The sequence below is a fragment of the Ranitomeya imitator genome, chromosome 6 (assembly GCF_032444005.1).
Source record: "Ranitomeya imitator isolate aRanImi1 chromosome 6, aRanImi1.pri, whole genome shotgun sequence".
In the NCBI taxonomy this organism is placed as follows: domain Eukaryota; kingdom Metazoa; phylum Chordata; class Amphibia; order Anura; family Dendrobatidae; genus Ranitomeya; species Ranitomeya imitator.
The window spans coordinates 13,678,216-13,697,522 of record NC_091287.1 but is presented as its reverse complement, the minus strand read 5'-3'; the positions used below and the strand labels follow the sequence as shown (position 1 = coordinate 13,697,522).

The 19,307-nt window shown below is 47.4% G+C and overlaps 1 protein-coding gene across 1 annotated transcript in view; it reads left to right on the top strand.

Annotated features, from left to right (window-relative positions):
• Positions 1–19,307, top strand: part of SCAP (SREBF chaperone) — a 93,489-nt gene that overhangs the window by 41,945 nt on the left and 32,237 nt on the right. Inside the window, exons 3-16 of the mRNA XM_069729168.1 lie at positions 2,316–2,439; positions 5,179–5,336; positions 5,667–5,887; positions 5,981–6,086; positions 6,165–6,337; positions 6,937–7,063; positions 7,188–7,300; positions 7,385–7,479; positions 8,284–8,382; positions 12,644–12,856; positions 12,927–13,372; positions 13,480–13,671; positions 13,826–14,027; positions 14,101–14,216. Of these exons, the coding sequence (XP_069585269.1) occupies positions 2,316–2,439; positions 5,179–5,336; positions 5,667–5,887; positions 5,981–6,086; positions 6,165–6,337; positions 6,937–7,063; positions 7,188–7,300; positions 7,385–7,479; positions 8,284–8,382; positions 12,644–12,856; positions 12,927–13,372; positions 13,480–13,671; positions 13,826–14,027; positions 14,101–14,216 (2,385 nt within the window). The remainder of the gene's footprint in view (positions 1–2,315; positions 2,440–5,178; positions 5,337–5,666; positions 5,888–5,980; positions 6,087–6,164; positions 6,338–6,936; positions 7,064–7,187; positions 7,301–7,384; positions 7,480–8,283; positions 8,383–12,643; positions 12,857–12,926; positions 13,373–13,479; positions 13,672–13,825; positions 14,028–14,100; positions 14,217–19,307) is intronic.

Here is a 19,307-nt window from a genome sequence, read left to right as displayed (position 1 = left end):
ATATAACTGCTATAATACTGATCCTATATACAAGAATATAACTACTATAATACTGCTCCTATGTACAAGAATATAACTACTATAATACAGCTCTTATGTACAAGAATATAACTACTATAATACTGCCTTATGTACAAGACTATAACTACTATAATACTGCCCTTATGTACAAGAATATAACTACTATAATACTGCCCCTATGTACAAGAATATAACTACTATAATACTGCCCCCATGTACAAGACTATAACTGCTATAATACTGCCCCTATGTACAAGAATATAACTACTATAATACTGCCCCTATGTACAAGACTATAACTACTATAATACTGCCCCTATGTACAAGACTATAACTACTATAATACTGCCCCTACATACAAGAATATAACTACTATAATACTGCCCCCTATGTACAAGACTATAACTACTATAATACTGCTCCTACGTACAAGACTATAACTACTATAATACTGCCCCTATGTACAAGAATATAACTACTATAATACTGCCCCTATGTACAAGAACATAACTACTATAATACTGCCCCTATGTACAAGAATATATCTATTATAATACTGCCCTTATGTACAAGAATATAACTACTATAATACTGCTCCTATGTGCAAGAATATAACTACTATAATACTGCCCCTATGTACAAGAATATAACTACTATAATACTGCCCCTTTGTACAAGAATATGACTACTATAATACTGCCCCTTTGTACAAGAATATGACTACTATAATACTGCCCCTATGTACAAGAATATAACTACTATAATACTGCTCTTATGTACAAGAATTTAACTACTATAATACTGCTCCTACGTACAAGAATATAACTACTATAATACTGCCCCTTTGTACAAGAATATAACTACTATAATACTGCTCCTACGTACAAGAATATAACTACTATAATACTACTCCTATGTGCAAGAATATAACTACTATAATACTGCCCCTATGTACAAGAATATAACTACTATAATACTGCCCCTTTGTACAAGAATATGACTACTATAATACTGCCCCTTTGTACAAGAATATGACTACTATAATACTGCCCCTATGTACAAGAATAAAACTACTATAATACTGCCCTTATGTACAAGAATATAACTACTATAATACTGCCCCTTTGTACAAGAATATGACTACTATAATACTGCCCCTTTGTACAAGAATATAACTACTATAATACTGCCCCTATGTACAAGAATAAAACTACTATAATACTGCCCTTATGTACATGCTTCTGTAATGCTGCATATTTGTAGAGTTTTGCTATCTGCCTCCTCTGTCATGTGATGTGTCGTATGGTGCCATTACATATTGTCTCGCAGTTTCGGCTCACACTAGTTTACGGTGGCGTCTTTAGGTGGAGATTTCACCTTTACTTCAGTTACTGACATTACCGGCTGGACCACTTCTGTGGGAGCCAGTTTCTAAGGTACAGACAGGACTATGGAGGGGATGATGCATTGCTTAGTGGAGCAGTGTGACGCGGGCTCCTTTTTGCTCTCGTACAGGGTTGGTGTTGATTATTTTTGTCCGGTACCCTCTGTAACACTGTGGGGCGATGCTGCTGTATATGTGACCTGTGTGGTCACTGCTGCACCATTCTCTTCTACTGAAATTACGCAGAGTTCTGATCCTAGGCCTGGGCAGCAGATTTAAGTGGAGATAACATTAATTTTGGCCATTACATGCATTTTCACCACTTTTCCCCTCTGCAGACTTTTCCCCTAATTTTCAGTTGCCTCTGAGCTGGTGGGAGAAGAGTAGCTGCTATTTTGCCTCCCATGCACGGTATATACAAACACTAGAAAACTGTAATACAGATGAAATTCTAGCAGTACTGAGCAGTGTAGCTATGAATCCAGCTTTGGATGGGATATAACACTTCTAAGCAATAACAGGTATGCTATTATGTGCCAGTAATGAGTAGTGTAACTGTGAATCCTCTAGCGGGGTGAGATAAAAAAAAAAAACTTAGAAAACTGCAATACAGAGGCTACTACACAGCAGTACTGAGCAGTGTAGCTGTGAATATATCTGATGTGAGATGAAACACCTTTTCTCCCTCCTTCCTTCACTCCTCTCCATGTAGCCTCCGATAGGCCGCTGTAATGTGATCACTCATGTTTGTTACTGGACCCTTCTTGGATTTAATGAGTGTGGTTTGCGGGGGCCAGCAGGTGTGGGCTGCGCCGTATGTGCCCCATCAGCTCAGCTTTGGCGCAGTGACCAGAAGTGAATGCTGAGCCTTCATCTCATGAACTCTGTCACTGACTCTTCCTCCTCTCAGCTCTCCTCTCCTGAAGCTTCCATTACCCGGCACAGGCCCTGTGGAGTACATCACACCCGTGAAGGAGTACTCGCCACCTCCAGCCGAACAGAGCCCAGACGACCGCAGCGAGCGCCCAGACTGGGTGAGTAACGGCTTCATCTTTCTACCAGTAGAATTATCAATTTGCCATTCAGCGTTTAGGAGATCTGGGCAAAGTTCAGAGCCGGGTCCATATTGGTTTTCTCTCAAGGAGCAAGAAATGAAGAGTATGAGGACCCTTATATAGACCCCAGACGTGCCAATGAGTCGCAGTAGGGCTGCGGCTGAGTCAAATCTACCACCCTGTGCCCGAGCAGATCACAACAGGGAGCGACCTTGTCCTCCTTCCTGTTATCTGACCACGTGTGATGTTATCTGCCCAGAAGGATCTGATCTCTGACCTTAGTACCAGGATAAGGATGAGCCTGCGACATCCCCCAAAATGCAGCGTGCCACCGAATGATTAGGAAGCCTGCCATGTGCACAATATATAGTATGTATGTAATGTACGTATATATACCTCACTGCTGGAGTAGTATCTGAGAAGTGCAGTCATGATGTACATACATTACATTACTGATCCTAAGTTACATCCTGTATTATACCCCAGAGCTGCACTCACTATTCTGCTGGTGCAGTCACTGTGTACATACATTACATTACTGATCCTAAGTTACATCCTGTATTATACCCCAGAGCTGCACTCACTATTCTGCTGGTGCAGTCACTGTGTACATACATTACATTACTGATCCTGAGTTACATCCTGTATTATACCCCAGAGCTGCACTCACTATTCTGCTGGTGCAGTCACTGTGTACATATATTACATTACTGATCCTAAGTTACAACCTGTATTATACCCCAGAGCTGCACTCACTATTCTGCTGGTGCAGTCACTGTGCACATACATTACATTACTGATCCTGAGTTACATCCTGTATTATACCCCAGAGCTGCAGTCACTATTCTGCTGGTGCAGTCACTGTGTACATACATTACTGATCCTGAGTTACATCCTGTATTATACCCCAGAGCTGCACTCACTATTCTGCTGGTGCAGTCACTGTGTACATACATTACATTACTGATCCTGAGTTACATCCTGTATTATACTCCAGAGCTGCACTCACTATTCTGCTGGTGCAGTCACTGTGTACATACATTACATTACTGATCCTGAGTTACATCCTGTATTACACTCCAGAGCTGCACTCACTATTCTGCTGGTGCAGTCACTGTGTACATACATTACATTACTGATCCTGAGTTACATCCTGTATTATACTCCAGAGCTGCACTCACTATTCTGCTGGTGCAGTCACTGTGTACATACATTACATTACTGATCCTGAGTTACCTCCTGTATTATACTCCAGAGCTGCTCTCACTATTCTGCTGGTGCAGTCACTGTGTACATACATTACATTACTGATCCTGAGTTACATCCTGTATTATACCCCAGAGCTGCACTCACTATTCTGCTGGTGCAGTCACTGTGTACATACATTACTGATCCTGAGTTACCTCCTGTATTATACTCCAGAGCTGTACTCACTATTCTGCTGGTGCAGTCACTGTGTACATACATTACATTACTGATCCTGAGTTACATCCTGTATTATACCCCAGAGCTGCACTCACTATTCTGCTGGTGCAGTCACTGTGTACATACATTGCATTACTGATCCTGAGTTACATCCTGTATTATACCCCAGAGCTGCACTCGCTATTCTGCTGGTGCAGTCACTGTGTACATACATTACATTACTGATCCTGAGTTACATCCTGTATTATACCCCAGAGCTGCACTCACTATTCTGCTGGTGCAGTCACTGTGTACATACATTACATTACTGATCCTGAGTTAAATCCTGTATTATACCCCAGAGCTGCATTCACTATTCTGCTGGTGCAGTCACTGTGTACATACATTACATTACTGATCCTGAGTTACCTCCTGTATTATACTCCAGAGCTGCACTCACTATTCTGCTGGTGCAGTCACTGTATACATACGTTACTGATCCTGAGTTATATCCTGTATTATACTCCAGAGCTGCACTCACTATTCTGCTGGTGCAGTCACTGTATACATACGTTATTGATCCTGAGTTACCTCCTGTATTATACTCCAGAGCTGCACTCACTATTCTGCTGGTGCAGTCACTGTGTACATACATTACATTACTGATCCTGAGTTACATCCTGTATTATACCCCAGAGCTGCACTCACTATTCTGCTGGTGCAGTCACTGTCTACATACAGTTGTTCTCAAAACTTTACATTCCCTGGCAGAATTTTTGGCTTTCTTGGCCATTTTTTCAGCGAATATGAATGATAACGCCAAAACTTTTCCTCCACTCATGATTAGTGGTTCGGTGAAGCTATTTATTGTAAACTACTGTGTTTTCTCTTTGTAAACCATAATGACAACCCAAAACATCCAAATGACCCTGATGATAAGTTCACATACCACTTTTGTTAATACTGTTTATTGCCCCCTGTAACATCAATGACAGCTTTAAGTCTTTTGTGGTGGTTGTGGATGAGGGTCTTTATCTTCTCAGATGGTAAAGTTGCCCACTCTTCTTGGCATAAAGCCTCCAGTTCCTGTAAATTCCTGGGCTGTCTAGCATGAACTGTGATCTCCCCAGAGTGGCTCAATGATATTGTGGTCAGGAGACTGAGATGGCCACTCCTGAAGCTTGACTTTGTTCTGCTGTAGCCATTGGTAGCTTGACTTGGCCTTGTCTTTTGGATCGTTGTCATGGTGGAACATCCTAGTACGTCCCATGCGCAGCTTCCGGGCTGATGACACCTATGTTCTGGTCTCTGCAGTATCTCGGACGGCCCGTTGCATACATCCAGCAGGTTCTGGTGAAGGCGGTGGTTTCGCCGTGGGACAAGACCTTCCTGGCGGTGGACATCTTCCGCTCTCCTCTGTCCCGGGTGTTCGGGTTGGTGGAGGAGATCAGGAATCATGTGCTCAGGGAGAGGTAAGTCTGAGAGCTGTATCTGGGGTTGGGGCAGATTTTGGTCGGGGGATGCTGCAGTTAGGATTCTGCTGATTGTCTTTGGTGACAACATTTCTACCTACCACCTCTACTCACAAACCAGATCTCGTGCTGTCGCACAGCTGTCAGCTTGTTACAGTGTGTCGGTACAGATCAGGTCCAGGAGATGAGGATTTTTGCTGCTCCTGTTGGTCAGGAGGGTTTTGGCCATGAATACACCTTTTCACTGACAGGAGGTGGTGATCTTGACAATGGGGAGTTTTATTCCTCTATTCACATTACTGGACTATTCTTTTTTTTTTTTTCCCCCAGGAATATTGAGACAAGTCTGGAAGACGTCTGTCTGCAGGTGACCGACCTCCTGCCGGGACTGAAGAAGCTCCGAGAGAAACTCCCAGAGCATGGCTGCCTCCTCCTGTCTCCGGGCAACTTCTGGCAGAACAACCGAGAACGATTCAACCAGGATCCCGACCTCATCCGGACCATCCAACAACATGAGCCCAAAACTCTGCAGACGTCGGCCACCCTCCGCGGTAGGAGACCCCCGAGCAGCGGCAGGAGCGGCCTCCTCGGAGCCGCCGTGGTGATTTGTGTGGGTCATCCCCGTCCTCTTCTCTCTCCTGCAGATCTGCTGTTCGGGGTCCCAGGGAAGCAGAGCGGCGTCAGCCTGTACAATCGGAAGCGGATCGTGTCTTACACCATCACGCTGGCGCTGCGCAGATACGACGCAAGGTATAAGCATGTGTCACAGAGTAACGAACCTTCCCCTGTGTATGGATGTCTCAGATCACATCCCTGTTATATCGGCAGGTTCCTGAGCAGCCTGAGAACCCGTCTGCGACAGCTGCACCCCAGCACCAACTGCACCACCCGGGGGCAGAACATCGTCCACGTCCACTTCAAGGAGGAGATCGGGATCGCGGAGCTCATTCCTCTGGTCACCACTTACTTCATCCTGTTCGCATACATCTACTTCTCCACCAGTACGTGCACGCTCACAGAGACGGGCTAGGGGGCCTCATTGACTGCTAGTAGAATCATCCATAGGTCTGCATAGGAGCTGCATACACAAAACAGCTGCACTATTATAAAGGGGTTGTTAAGACTTGATAAGTAAGTAAACTTACAAAGTACTGATAATAATGAGGAACTTTGTAATTTACCTGTTGTTAAAAATCCTCATTCCAGATCTGTGTAAAGCATGTTGTGTAGGTTGTCTGCCACCTCTGCAGTCTTTCAGGGGTAGGCGGTTTCCTAGGCGATCTGCGTGCACTCACAAGCTCTATCCTGGATCCCAGTGTCGGTGCGCTGCGCTCTTCCGATGCTGCAGAGACATAGGCTCCTCTACGTGCAGCGTGCGAGCGGGAGCATGATGTTGCTCTGAGCTCTCATTCTCCAGCAGCGCTCTGCTGCATCGGCAAGAAGGATCCCGCGAGGCCGAGGAGCTGCTGAAGAGCGCAGATGGGATCGCCCTTTAATCCACAGGATTTGCTCCACCTTAAGAATATTAGTAAAATGCAGCGAGGGTCTTCTGATCGTCGTTACGTACGTGATGTTATTTACCTGTTATTACTTTTTAAAGGGAAGATCGACCTGGTGAAGTCGAAGTGGGGCTTGGCCCTGGCCGCGGTGGTGACCGTGCTGAGCTCGCTGCTGATGTCTGTGGGACTATGCACCCTCTTTGGGCTGACGCCGACCCTCAATGGCGGGTATGTAGCTGTGTATGAGAGGACGGCGTGCAGATCCTGGACCATGGACCCTTCTTTCATTAGTTCAGGGTCCTGGACCCCCATCTCTCGGCTGCTGTAGTCATCTCTTTGTTTCTTCCCTCAGGGAGATCTTCCCTTATCTGGTTGTGGTCATCGGATTAGAGAATGTTTTGGTGCTGACGAAATCTGTTGTGTCCACTCCGGTTGACCTTGAGGTGAAACTACGCATAGCACAAGGTGAGTAACCTGCTGTTCCTGGTGGTTCTGGGACATGTACGGATTCCCCTCTGATCTATGTACTGGCTTCTCTGGCACGTTCAGGGTTAAGTAACGAGAGCTGGTCCATCATGAAGAACATGGCCACGGAGCTGGGGATCATCCTGATCGGATACTTCACTCTGGTTCCTGCCATTCAGGTGAGGTGTGATTGGTGGGGGGAATCCCTCGTGTCTGTGCGCTCCGTTATCAGATCTACCCATGAAGGACGTCTCTGCACTCGGTGAACCTTCAGGCGTGTCCAGGACGTCCCATAGTGAGCGGCGCCCGCCGGGGCTACACTGCCTGCTCTAGTTTAATTAAAGGTGTGAGCAGGAAACAAAAACGGAAATGGTTTCTAGATCTGTGAACGCCAGGATCTGGGAAGAATTGGCCGATCTCTGGGGCCGCGGGACCCCCAGTGATATAACTAGTGGTCAGAGATGAGCAAATGTTTGCAGGACCCTGGTCCAGTGGCCGGGTCAGTAGTCCATGGCTCCTGGATAAGAGCCCTGCAAATCAGCTCCTATCTGTCAACATCCGCGGCTCCTCTTTTGATCACCCGATGTGGCGCTACATCTTGTGTCGCTCTGCTACGATAACATTACACCTGAAGAGCGGATGATGGAAGGAGGTTTGCAGGGCTCCTGGCTGGGACCCATGGGCTACTGACCCGGCCCCTGGACCTGGCTCTGCAGATTTATACGCACGTAAAGTGGTCGACGTTCTCAGTTGTGACATAATTGGCCAATGGTGGCTTTCTAGTCATTGGGAAATAGGGGTCATCTGTAGGGTGAGTGGTGACACTAGGTTTGTGCCCCTGACACCGATCTGTGAAGGCGAGGGTCTTCTGTATATAGTGAAGGATTAGGAGGTGGAGGACCGGGATGTTCTCCTTACACTCGGGGCACGTCCTCTGGCTGGGTGTTCCTCTTCTCATGTTCTTCCCATTTCTTCTCTCCCAGGAGTTTTGCCTCTTTGCTGTGGTCGGGTTGGTATCAGACTTCTTCCTGCAGATGTTCTTCTTCACCACCGTGTTATCCATCGACATCCGCAGAATGGAGGTACATCAGGGGTTTAGGAAAGCAGATGAGCACAGTGACTCCCTGTAAGACGTGTTACACTCCCTGCCTCCGCGGCTGTGGTCCGACCCTCCACGGCTGTAGTTCGACCCTCCGCAGCTGTTGTCCGACTCCCCAACCCCCCCCTTCTCCACGGTTGTGGTCCAGCTCCCCCATGGTTGTGGTCTGACCTTCCGTGGCTGTGGTCTGACCTTCCGCAGCTGTGGTCTGACCCCTGCGGCTGTGGTCCGGCTCCCTGTGCTTGTGTTCCCACCCCTCCGTGGTTGTGATCTGACCCCTCGGCAGTTGTGGTCCCACCCCTCCGTGGTTGTGGTCCGGCCCCCTACGTGGTTGTGGTCCGGCTCTCCGCGGTTGTGGTCTGACCCCTCCGCGGTTGTGGTCCAGCTCCCCCATGGCTGTTACAAATTATGCAAGCATAAAAGATGTGGCACTCACCCCAAGATTGCTGAAAAACAATGTCCTTTAATTCGCTTTGTGCGGCTTTAGACATCTGTGGAGAGGCAGCAGGTAAATGTGAGGGGTGCGGGGACAGAAGAACGGACGACGGCCGTTTCGCACAAATGTGCTTCCACGGGTCCAGGTGCAAAATCAAACATGTCATTTCCTTTTTAAGGGAGTCGACAATTCAGTGAAAAAAAACATATAAAAGTGCAAATAGCAATAAAATTTACATTTTGCAATAGAAATGAGTACATCATATTACAGACATGGAATCAAACAGTAATACTTATAAAAATACTTATAAAAATATAGCCATATCAAGCTTGTCATTAAGTCTTATTGGACCTTGAGCATTTGTTTTTAATATCCACCTCGCTTCGTGTTGAAGAAGGACTTTATTTCGATTGCCGCCCTGATGTGGAGTTTTAACCACTTCCAAACCCGCAAATCTTAACACATTAGGATTCGCATTGTGGCTTTCTTGTATATGTTTAATTAAACGTAAGGAACCTTTCCCTGAGGAGATTGACTTATAATGTTCCCTAAATCTTGTGACTAATGGGCGGAACGTCTTACCGATATAATAAAATAGACATGGACAGAAAATTACATAAACTACATATTTGCTTTTACACAAAATAAAGTCGTGGACTGCATGCGTTACCGGACCCACTCGTATGGGATTATCCACCAGATGGAGATGACAAAAACTGCAGTTGCCGCATTTATAATTTCCCTGAGAAAATCATAACTGGTTAGAAAAATCTCAGCCTCAGGGAAATTATAAATGCGGCAACTGCAGTTTTTGTCATCTCCATCTGGTGGATAATCCCATACGAGTGGGTCCGGTAACGCATGCAGTCCACGACTTTATTTTGTGTAAAAGCAAATATGTAGTTTATGTAATTTTCTGTCCATGTCTATTTTATTATATCGGTAAGACGATCCGCCCATTAGTCACAAGATTTAGGGAACATTATAAGTCAATCTCCTCAGGGAAAGGTTCCTTACGTTTAATTAAACATATACAAGAAAGCCACAATGCGAATCCTAATGTGTTAAGATTTGCGGGTTTGGAAGTGGTTAAAACTCCACATCAGGGCGGCAATCGAAATAAAGTCCTTCTTCAACACGAAGCGAGGTGGATATTAAAAACAAATGCTCAAGGTCCAATAGGACTTAATGACAAGCTTGATATGGCTATATTTTTATAAGTATTTTTATAAGTATTACTGTTTGATTCCATGTCTGTAATATGATGTACTCATTTCTATTGCAAAATGTAAATTTTATTGCTATTTGCACTTTTATATGTTTTTTTCACTGAATTGTCGACTCCCTTAAAGGGACTCTGTCACCTGGATTTGGAGGGAACAATCTTCAGCCATGGAGGCGGGGTTTTTGGGTTTTTGATTCACCCTTTCCTTACCCGCTGGCTGCATGCTGGCTGCAATATTGGATTGAAGTTCATTCTCTGTCCTCCATAGTACATGCCTGCACAAGGCAAGATTGGAAAGGGTGAATCAAAAACCCCAAAACCCCGCCTCCATGGCTGAAGATTGTTCCCTCCAAATTCAGGTGACAGTGTCCCTTTAAAAAGGAAATGATATGTTTGATTTTGCACCTGGACCCGTGGAAGCACATTTGTGCGAAACGGCCGTCGTCCGTTCTGCTGTCCCCGCACCCCTCACTTTTACCTGCCGCCTCTCCACAGATGTCTAAAGCCGCATAAAGCGAATTAAAGGACATTGTTTTTCAGCAATCTTGGGGTGAGTGCCACATCTTTTATGCTTGCATAATTTGTAACTCTACTGTTCTGATATATGTAGAGCACCGCCCATGGATGCACCAAATGTTGTGTTATAAGTCTGATGGAAAGCCGGTCCCATGTGTTTTATAGCCTGTGAAGACTGCTAGTTACCTGGTGCCGCTCAGTTCGGAATCTTGTTTGATCCCCCATGGCTGTGGTTCGGCCCCCTCGGCTGTGGTCCGGCTCTCCACGGTTGTGGTCTGACCCCTCCGCGGTTGTGGTCCAGCTCTCCCCACGGCTGTGGTCCGGCTCTCCGCGGTTGTGGTCCGACCACCTCGGCTGTGGTTCGGCTCTCCGCGGTTGTGGTCTGACCCCTCCACGGTTGTGGTCCAGCTCCCCCATGGCTGTGGTCTGGCCCCCCACAGCTGTGGTCCGATCCCCTCGGCTGTGGTCCGGCTCTCCGCGGTTGTGGTCCGACCTCCTCGGCTGTGGTTCGGCTCTCCGCTGTTGTGGTCTGACCCCTCCGCGGTTGTGTTCCAGCTCCCCCATGGCTGTGGTCGGGCCCCCCGCAGCTGTGATCCGACCCCCTCGGCTGTGGTCCGACCACCTCGGCTGTGGTTCGGCTCTCCGCTGTTGTGGTCTGACCCCTCCACGGTTGTGGTCCAGCTCCCCCATGGCTGTGGTCCGGCCCCCCGCAACTGTGATCCGACCCCCTCGGCTGTGGTCCGACCACCTCGGCTGTGGTTCGGCTCTCCGCTGTTGTGGTCTGACCCCTCCACGGTTGCGGTCCAGCTCCCCCATGGCTGTGGTCCGGCCCCCCGCAGCTGTGATCCGACCCCCTAGGCTGTGGTCCGACCACCTCGGCTGTGGTTCGGCTCTCCGCTGTTGTGGTCTGACCCCTCCGCGGTTGTGGTCCAGCTCCCCCATGGCTGTGGTCTGGCCCCCCACAGCTGTGGTCCGACCCCCTCGGCTGTGGTCCGGCTCTCCGCGGTTGTGATCCGACCCTCGGCTGTGGTTCGGCTCTCCGCGGTTGTGGTCCGACACTCCCCCCTCCCCCCCACGGCTGTGGTCTGACCCTGCGGCTGTCAGCACTGCTATGCTATTACACTGCTGACATATTTGCATGCACAATAATAGGAAGCCATGGACGGCGTCGGTGTGCCCTGAAGTGAGGCAGAATGTGTGCAGCGATGGTGGGAATCCTAGTAGCTGTAAAGATCTCCCCAAGCATATATGTAGATCCCAAGGAATGTCTAATGAGCCTCTTGCCTGCTACATTCCGGGGATCGTCTTATGCATTTTCTTGGAAGCAGAAATCGCCAGGGCCATCACAGACCTAATGAGAGCAAACCAGATAAGGCGGAGACCTTGAGGATCCTCCCCGGCGTGTGGATGCACGTGTGCTTGTATTCTGCAGCTGCGGGAGGTGAAGCCAAGCAGGACCGTGATCACTTCAGGATGTGTGGATTTAGTGTGAGCCCATGGGGACAGAGATAAGAAGCGCGCAGGCGAAAGATGCGCCACATTTATGAAGAGGTTGGTGCCTTTTGTTAAACATGACGCATTGTAGGCAGCCGCCGCGCCACAAGCGGAAACGCGAGACCGCCATGAGCTAGAGATGTCCGCTATAATGTAAGCAGTTGTAGTGTACCCGTCAGGACGTGGCAGCCCCTGTCCGTCCACCTAAGCACAATGCAGCCAGAAAACAGCTGTAAAATGTCCACAATTCTGCGCAGGTTTGGGCTGTATAAAGCTATTCAGCTTTGTGTCCCAATGTTGGTGCCTGCCCCTTCATATACCCCCATAATCCTGAAAGCCGGACCTCCCGCTGCTGGGGCCTCCATCCATTAGTCCAGCAGGATCCCAGCAATGAGTATTGAGTTCTCCTGCAGCGCCACCACATGCAGAGTTAGGTATTGCACATTGTCTTTGCCATCCATGTACTGTTCATGTGATTAATGGGCACGCTGGGGTCAGACGCTACTCGTAGCCGCTCTCTCATCAGGTGCCCACCTTATGGAAGACGTCTCACAATCGCTCCTTTACCTGCAGCTTGCGGACCTGAACAAGAGGATGCCAGCCGAGGCCTGCATGCCGCCATCCAAGCCTTTGTCACGTGCCCCGAAATACGAGCGTCAGCAAGCCCTGCGCCCCAACACCCCTCACACCATCACCCTGCAGCCCCTACGAAACCTGCGCCTGCCCAAAAGACTGCGGCTGATCTACTTTTTTGCCAGAACACGACTGGCCCAGAGGATCATCATGGTAAGTGCCAGCTGACGGCCGCTGCCCGGCTATAGAAATGGCCGTTGTATAACACGTCTTGTCTCTACAGGCAGGGACTGTGGTGTGGATCGGGATCCTGCTGTACACCGACCCTGCCGGCCTCCATACCTACCTGACCACCGTACAGGTGACGGAGCAGAGCCCTCTGGGGGGCGCTGTGGTGCCGCCCATTCCTGTGCCCGTTATGCCAGCTTCTGACCCGCAGAGCTCCCTCTCTATCCTCCCCACTGGCTCCTCTCAGCTCCTGGAGAATCAGTCTCAACGAGACCACAATGGAGTGATGGAGACCCTCAGAGGGGCCTTAGAGGGAAATTCCAGAGGCAGCTGGGCAGAGAGGCAGCGTAAGGACCAAAGCAAAGTCGGACCAGACCTTAAGGAGGATCGGGCCCACACTGAGGTCACTTGGGGCCCTGAAGATGAAGAAACATGGCGAAAACTGTCCTTCCGGCACTGGCCAACGCTCTTCAGCTACTATAACCTCACCCTGGCAAAGAGGTAGGAAGCTAGGTGGTATGTTAACCCTTTCCTCACTGTACTCATGGGGGTGCCTGTCATTTGTTTTGTGCGCACTGCTTGACCTTGTCGCAATGTGTCGGCCGTAGGTACATCAGCATATTGCCCATAATCCCCATCACCCTGTATCTCACCCCGGTGGAGGTGTCTGAGGCGCGGCATCCTCACGAGGTCCAGCACTCGCAGATGTTTCAGCAGCAGAGGGATGAACGTTCGGAGGAAATCAAAGCGGCTCCGTCTGTGCCCAGAACCCAGGGATCTGTGGACGTCACCCTGTACAAGTAAGACTAGAAAGATGGCGGCCTGCTCCCAATTCCTCCTTACCTACCCCGATGGTCGGCTCTCGTCCCATGCCACCATCTTCCATGCCCTGCTTTCTCGCCTCCTTGACTCTTCCCGTCGTCCCAGAAGTAAATCCGTCTTTTCTCTCCTCAGAGTCGGAGCTTTGGGTTTAGCGTCTGGCATTCTGTTGGTTTTGCTCTTCTTCTGTCTTTACCGACTGCTGTGCCCTAAAAACTACGGGCAGAACGGTCTGTCACACAGCCGCCGGAGGAAAGGGGACCTGCCCTGTGACGACTACGGGTATTCGCCCCCCGAAACCGAGATTGTGCCGCTTGTCCTGAGAGGTCATCTCATGGTTCGTGGCCCGACTTCATCAGGTATCTGTTTTCGTTGTGCTCTCATCCTTATCCTCTCGCGCTGTCTCGCAGGACATCGAGTGTCTCGCCAGTGATGGGATGCTGTTAGTGAGCTGCTGCCTGGCCGGTCAGATCCGAGTGTGGGACGCTCAGACGGGAGACTGCCTTACCGTGATTCCCAAGCAAGGGTAAGAGGAGAATCGCACTGTGCGAATGATGAGAGTAGAGGCAAAAGGTGCAGCCCAAACACGGAGCCCTCGATGGGGCACAGGAATATTGGGGTGAAGGGGACCTGCTGCCGCTTATACGATCCCTTGCTATAATTTTAAGGGTTGGTTAATTTTAACATTGAGAGATTTAATATTTGGTGGTAAAACCCTTGTTGGCAAGCTCAGCAGTCAGGTGCTTTTTGTAGCTGATGATGAGGTTTGCGCACATGTCGGGAGGAATTTCGATCCACTCCTCTTTGCAGATCATTTCTAAATCATTAGGTTTTGAGGCTGTCGCTTGGCAACTCGGAGCTTAAACTCCCTCCACAAGTTTTCTATGGGATGAAGGTCTGGAGACTGGCTAGGCCACTCCATGACCTTAGTGTGCTTCTTTTTGAGCCGCTCCTTTGTTGCCTTGGCTTTATGTTTTGGGTCACTATCTTGCTGGAAGACCCAGCCATGACCCATTTTTGATGTCAAGGCGGAGGGAAGGAGGCTGCACTCGCTGTCACTCAGGATTTTACGGTCCATGGCTCCATCCATTCTCCATTGATGTGGTGAAGTAGTCCTGTACCCTTAGCAGAGAAACACCCCCAAAACATAACGTTTCTACCTCCATGCTTGACAGTGGGAATGGTGTTATTTGGGTCATAGGCAGCATTCTCTTCTCTGAGTTAATGCCAAAGACCTCAATTTTTGTCTCCTCTGACCACAACACCTTCTCCCAATCACTCACAGAATCATCCAGGTGTTCATTGGTAAACTTCAGACGGGCTGCAGATGTGCCTTCTTGACCAGGGGGACCTTGCGGACACTGCAGGATTTTACACCTTTACGGCTTATATGTTACCAATGGTTTTCTTGGTGACTGTGGTCCCAGCTGCCTTGAGATCACTAAGTTCCCCCTGTGTAGTTTTAGGCTGATCTCTCACCTTCCTCATGATCAAGGATACCCCACGAGGTGAGATTTTGCACGGTGCCCCAGATCGATGTCAATTGAGTCATGTTGTATTTCTTCCATTTTCTTACTATTGCATAAACGGTTGTCTCCTTCTCACCCAGCGTCTTACTTATGGTTTTGTAGCCCATTCCAGCTTTGTGCAGGTCTATGATCTTGTCCCTGACATCCTTGTAAAGCTCTTTGCTCTTGCCCATGTTGTAGAGGTCAGAGTCTGACTGATAATGGAGTCTGTGGACAGGAGTCTTTTATAAAGGTGACTATGTAAGACAGCTGTCTGTAATGCAGGTAACGAGTAGTTTAGGAGCCAGAACTCTTAATGGTTGGTAGGGGATCAAATACTTATTTCTCACTGCAAAATGCAAATACATTTATATAATTTATACAATGTGATTTTCTGGGTTTTATTTTTGATATTCTATCTCTCAGTGTTACAATTAACCGACCCTTAAAATTATAGACTGTTCATGTCTTTGTCAGTGGGCCAACTTACAAAATCAGCAAGGGATCAAATATTTATTTCCTTCACTGTACACTTAGGTGCTTCAATCATCAAAGAAGCCTTAATCCTCAAACTCCATATTATTATGAGTACAAAGTCTCGCCTCAACGCGTTCCCCGGTGGACACTGGCTAAGCCAAAGATATAAGCTGCTTTGATGAAGCATTTTTTTTAACTCAACTCATCTGTAATAATGGGATAACACGTCCTCTGTTTTGGGGTCCTATATCAATTGTAATAAGATGGATCATTCACCTGTGGCAGGAGTTTTTACTCCACAAGGACATTGTGCCCGTAAGAGTTGTCATAGGGACAGATAATTAGGTGATTTTAAAAATCTTTTGTATCATTTACAATAAATCTCCTGGATTATACTATTTTCCTTGATCTAGAAAATTAACCCTAACTTTACACTAATATCTATAATTCATCTCTTATCTTGAGACCTATATGTTCTCCCACCTGCCTAGCAGAGGGGCTACTAACGAAGGCTGCATGTCTCACCCAGGTGTTAATATGTATTTTCCTGAGACAAGCAGACTTCTGTCTCTAAAGGTACTGTCACACTAGACGATATCGCTAGCGATCCGTGACGTTGCAGCGTCCTCGCTAGCGATATCGTCCAGTGTGACACGCAGCAGCGATCAGGCCCCTGCTGTGATATCGCTGGTCGGGGAAGAAAGTCCAGAACTTTATTTCGTCGCTGGACTCCCCGTAGACATCGCTGAATCGGCGTGTGTGACACCGATTCAGCGATGTCTTTGCTGGTAACCAGGGTAAACATCGGGTAACTAAGGGCAGGGCCGCGCTTAGTAACCCGATGTTTACCCTGGTTACCATCCTAAAAGTAAAAAAACAAACACTACATACTTACCTACAGCCGTCTGTCCTCCAGCGCTGTGCTCTGCTCTCCTCCTGCTCTGGCTGTGAGCGTCGGTCAGCCGGAAAGCAGAGCGGTGACGTCACCGCTCTGCTTTCTGGCTGCCCGGCGCTCACAGCCAGACCAGAGAAGCAGAGCACAGCGCTGGAGGACAGACAGCGGAAGGTAAGTATGTAGCGTTTGTTTTTTTACTTTTTAGGATGGTAACCAGGGTAAACATCGGGTTACTAAGCGCGGCCCTGCGCTTAGTTACCCGATGTTTACCCTGGTTACCGGGGACCTCGGGATCGTTGGTCGCTGGAGAGCTGTCTGTGCGACAGCTCTCCAGCGACCAAACAGCGATGCTGCAGCGATCCGGATCGTTGTCGGTATCGCTGCAGCGTCGCTATGTGTGACGGTACCTTAAATCTCACCAGGGGGTCTAGCTAGGACCAAGAAGAAGGGGTAACACTTCACACCTCCTAGCTCTTGGAAGAGAGATGTCAATTATGGCCTGATAGTATCTCTGTGAGAACATTTCCACAAAGGATCTCAAGAGAAAATAATATATTCATTGGCAGCGTGGCCGTGGTCCAATGAAAAACAGGCAATTATGATAGTAACCTGAGGGGCTGGTCTAGAAATATGACCTCCAGACCAAAGCTATAAATTAGACCTGTATACCTAGAATCGTGTTCACATGTGAGGGCAGCCTGAGAAGCTGACGTGTTCCACCAACTCCATATTCACCCCCCCCCCCCCCCCCCCCCTCAGGGAGCAGAAAGCAGACTACCAAGTTAGATGATTTCTGTAAGTTTTCTCCTGTTTATGTTATACTGTTTTGCATAAGTTCTGTCTTTTTATTATCATATTTTATACCTTTTTCTTACTGTAAGCACTAAACCTTTTTGTATTAAAGTATAAACTTTAACAAGTTGAACCTTGAATGTTCTAACAAATCCATAGCCTAAGGTGTGTGAGCCTTATGAGTGGTAGACATTATTATTAATATTTCCGGGACTCATCGCCCGTGTGTTCGATGAGTAGTGGCAGCGTGTATGAGTGGGTGTGTGGCCTGGGTCGGTGTGTGATTTATTCTCCCATTATAGCATAGGACAGAGGTTGAGTGCTGGACTGAGAGTGGGGAGATAGATTAACCCTTGCAGGCACAACCCCAAGTCACGTGCTGAGGCTGAGAGCGGATACGTGACGAATTAGTGACACCACGGAGTGGGGATCCGTGACACCTATATATAGCTATTGTGTGACTAGTAACATCTGTCCTGAAGGCTGCATGTCTCACCCATGTGTTATGTATTTTCCTGAGACAAGCAGACTTCTGTCTCCAAATTTCACCAGGGGGTCTAGCTAGGACCAAAAAGAAAGGGTAACACTTGACACTCCTAGCTCTTGGAAGAGAGATGTCAATTACAGCCTGATAGTATCTCTGTGAGAATGTTTACACAAAGGATCTCAAGAGAAAATAATATATTCATTGGTAGCACGGCCGTGGTCCAATCAAAAACAGGCAGTTATGATATTACCCTGAGGGGCTGGTCTAGAAATCTGACCTTCAGACCAAAGCTATAAATTAGACGTCTATACCTAGAATCGTGTTCACATGTGAGGGCAACAAAAGAACCACTCAAAGCAAATAGTATCAGGATCCTAGAGAACAACCAAAAAACCAAAACGCAACAAGGATCCTTAAAATATAACTTTTAATATTTAAAGCTAAAAAAGTTTGTTCCAATATATGCAACAAAGGTATTACAAGTTCTAACCCATGAAAGTCAGATACAAACTACCTTACCCTGTCTGGTAGCCTATTCTCAATCACTACCTGACAGCGGAGGTTGGCACCCTAAGTTTCTGCGGTAGGCGCCCCCGCTCCTCGACGACTGGCCCTAATAGCCCTAAATAGACCCTATATTCCCTAAAAAAGACGTGTCAAATCTATCCACCCCAGAAAAAATGAAAGAAATATAAAAAATCAAAACACTACACAAATGAAAGTAGAAAAAAATCAAAAAAAATAAACATAGCAGAAAAACAGAAAAAAAATTTTTTTTCTTGATCCGTCGAATCAGAGAGTCCCTTAAATAGGGATATTTGGAAATGTCACTGCCAAAGGGGTAGAAATAACACCCATGTCTCTTTAATCCAGAAAGATATCAGCGGGCCACACCATCACATATATATACTTCAGGGTGATCATGTGCTTCTGTACATTCAATGATGTTTCCCAAAAAGGGACATATCCAGTATAAATACCCCCCAAAGAATGAAAGAAATATAAAAAATAAAAAAAAAAACTACAAAAATAAAAATAAAAAATGAAAAAAATAAACACAGCAAAAAAACACAAAATTGTTGTCTGCCAGAGGAAAAAAGTCCCTTAAAGGGAAATAGTCCAAAATCACATCCCAATAAGTACAAATACCAATGTCTCGTTTATCCATAAAATATCAGCGAGCCACTCCATCCCGTATATTTTTACTTGCAAGAAAAAAATAATAAGTATAATCCAGAAAATAAATCCAAAATCAGTCCAATGACTCCCAAATAAATGGATTTCACAAGAGGACAGTGGCCCACCTCATACCAGAGACATCCCAGCAAAAAGAAAAAACAGAGGACCATCAAAGCCGGTTGAAAAAGTTGTCCCAAAGACACCCCATAGTTCAATACTGTATCCAACGCTTCTACTCATCTGCGTCCCAGAGGCGTTGTGGGTGGTGATGCGATCATC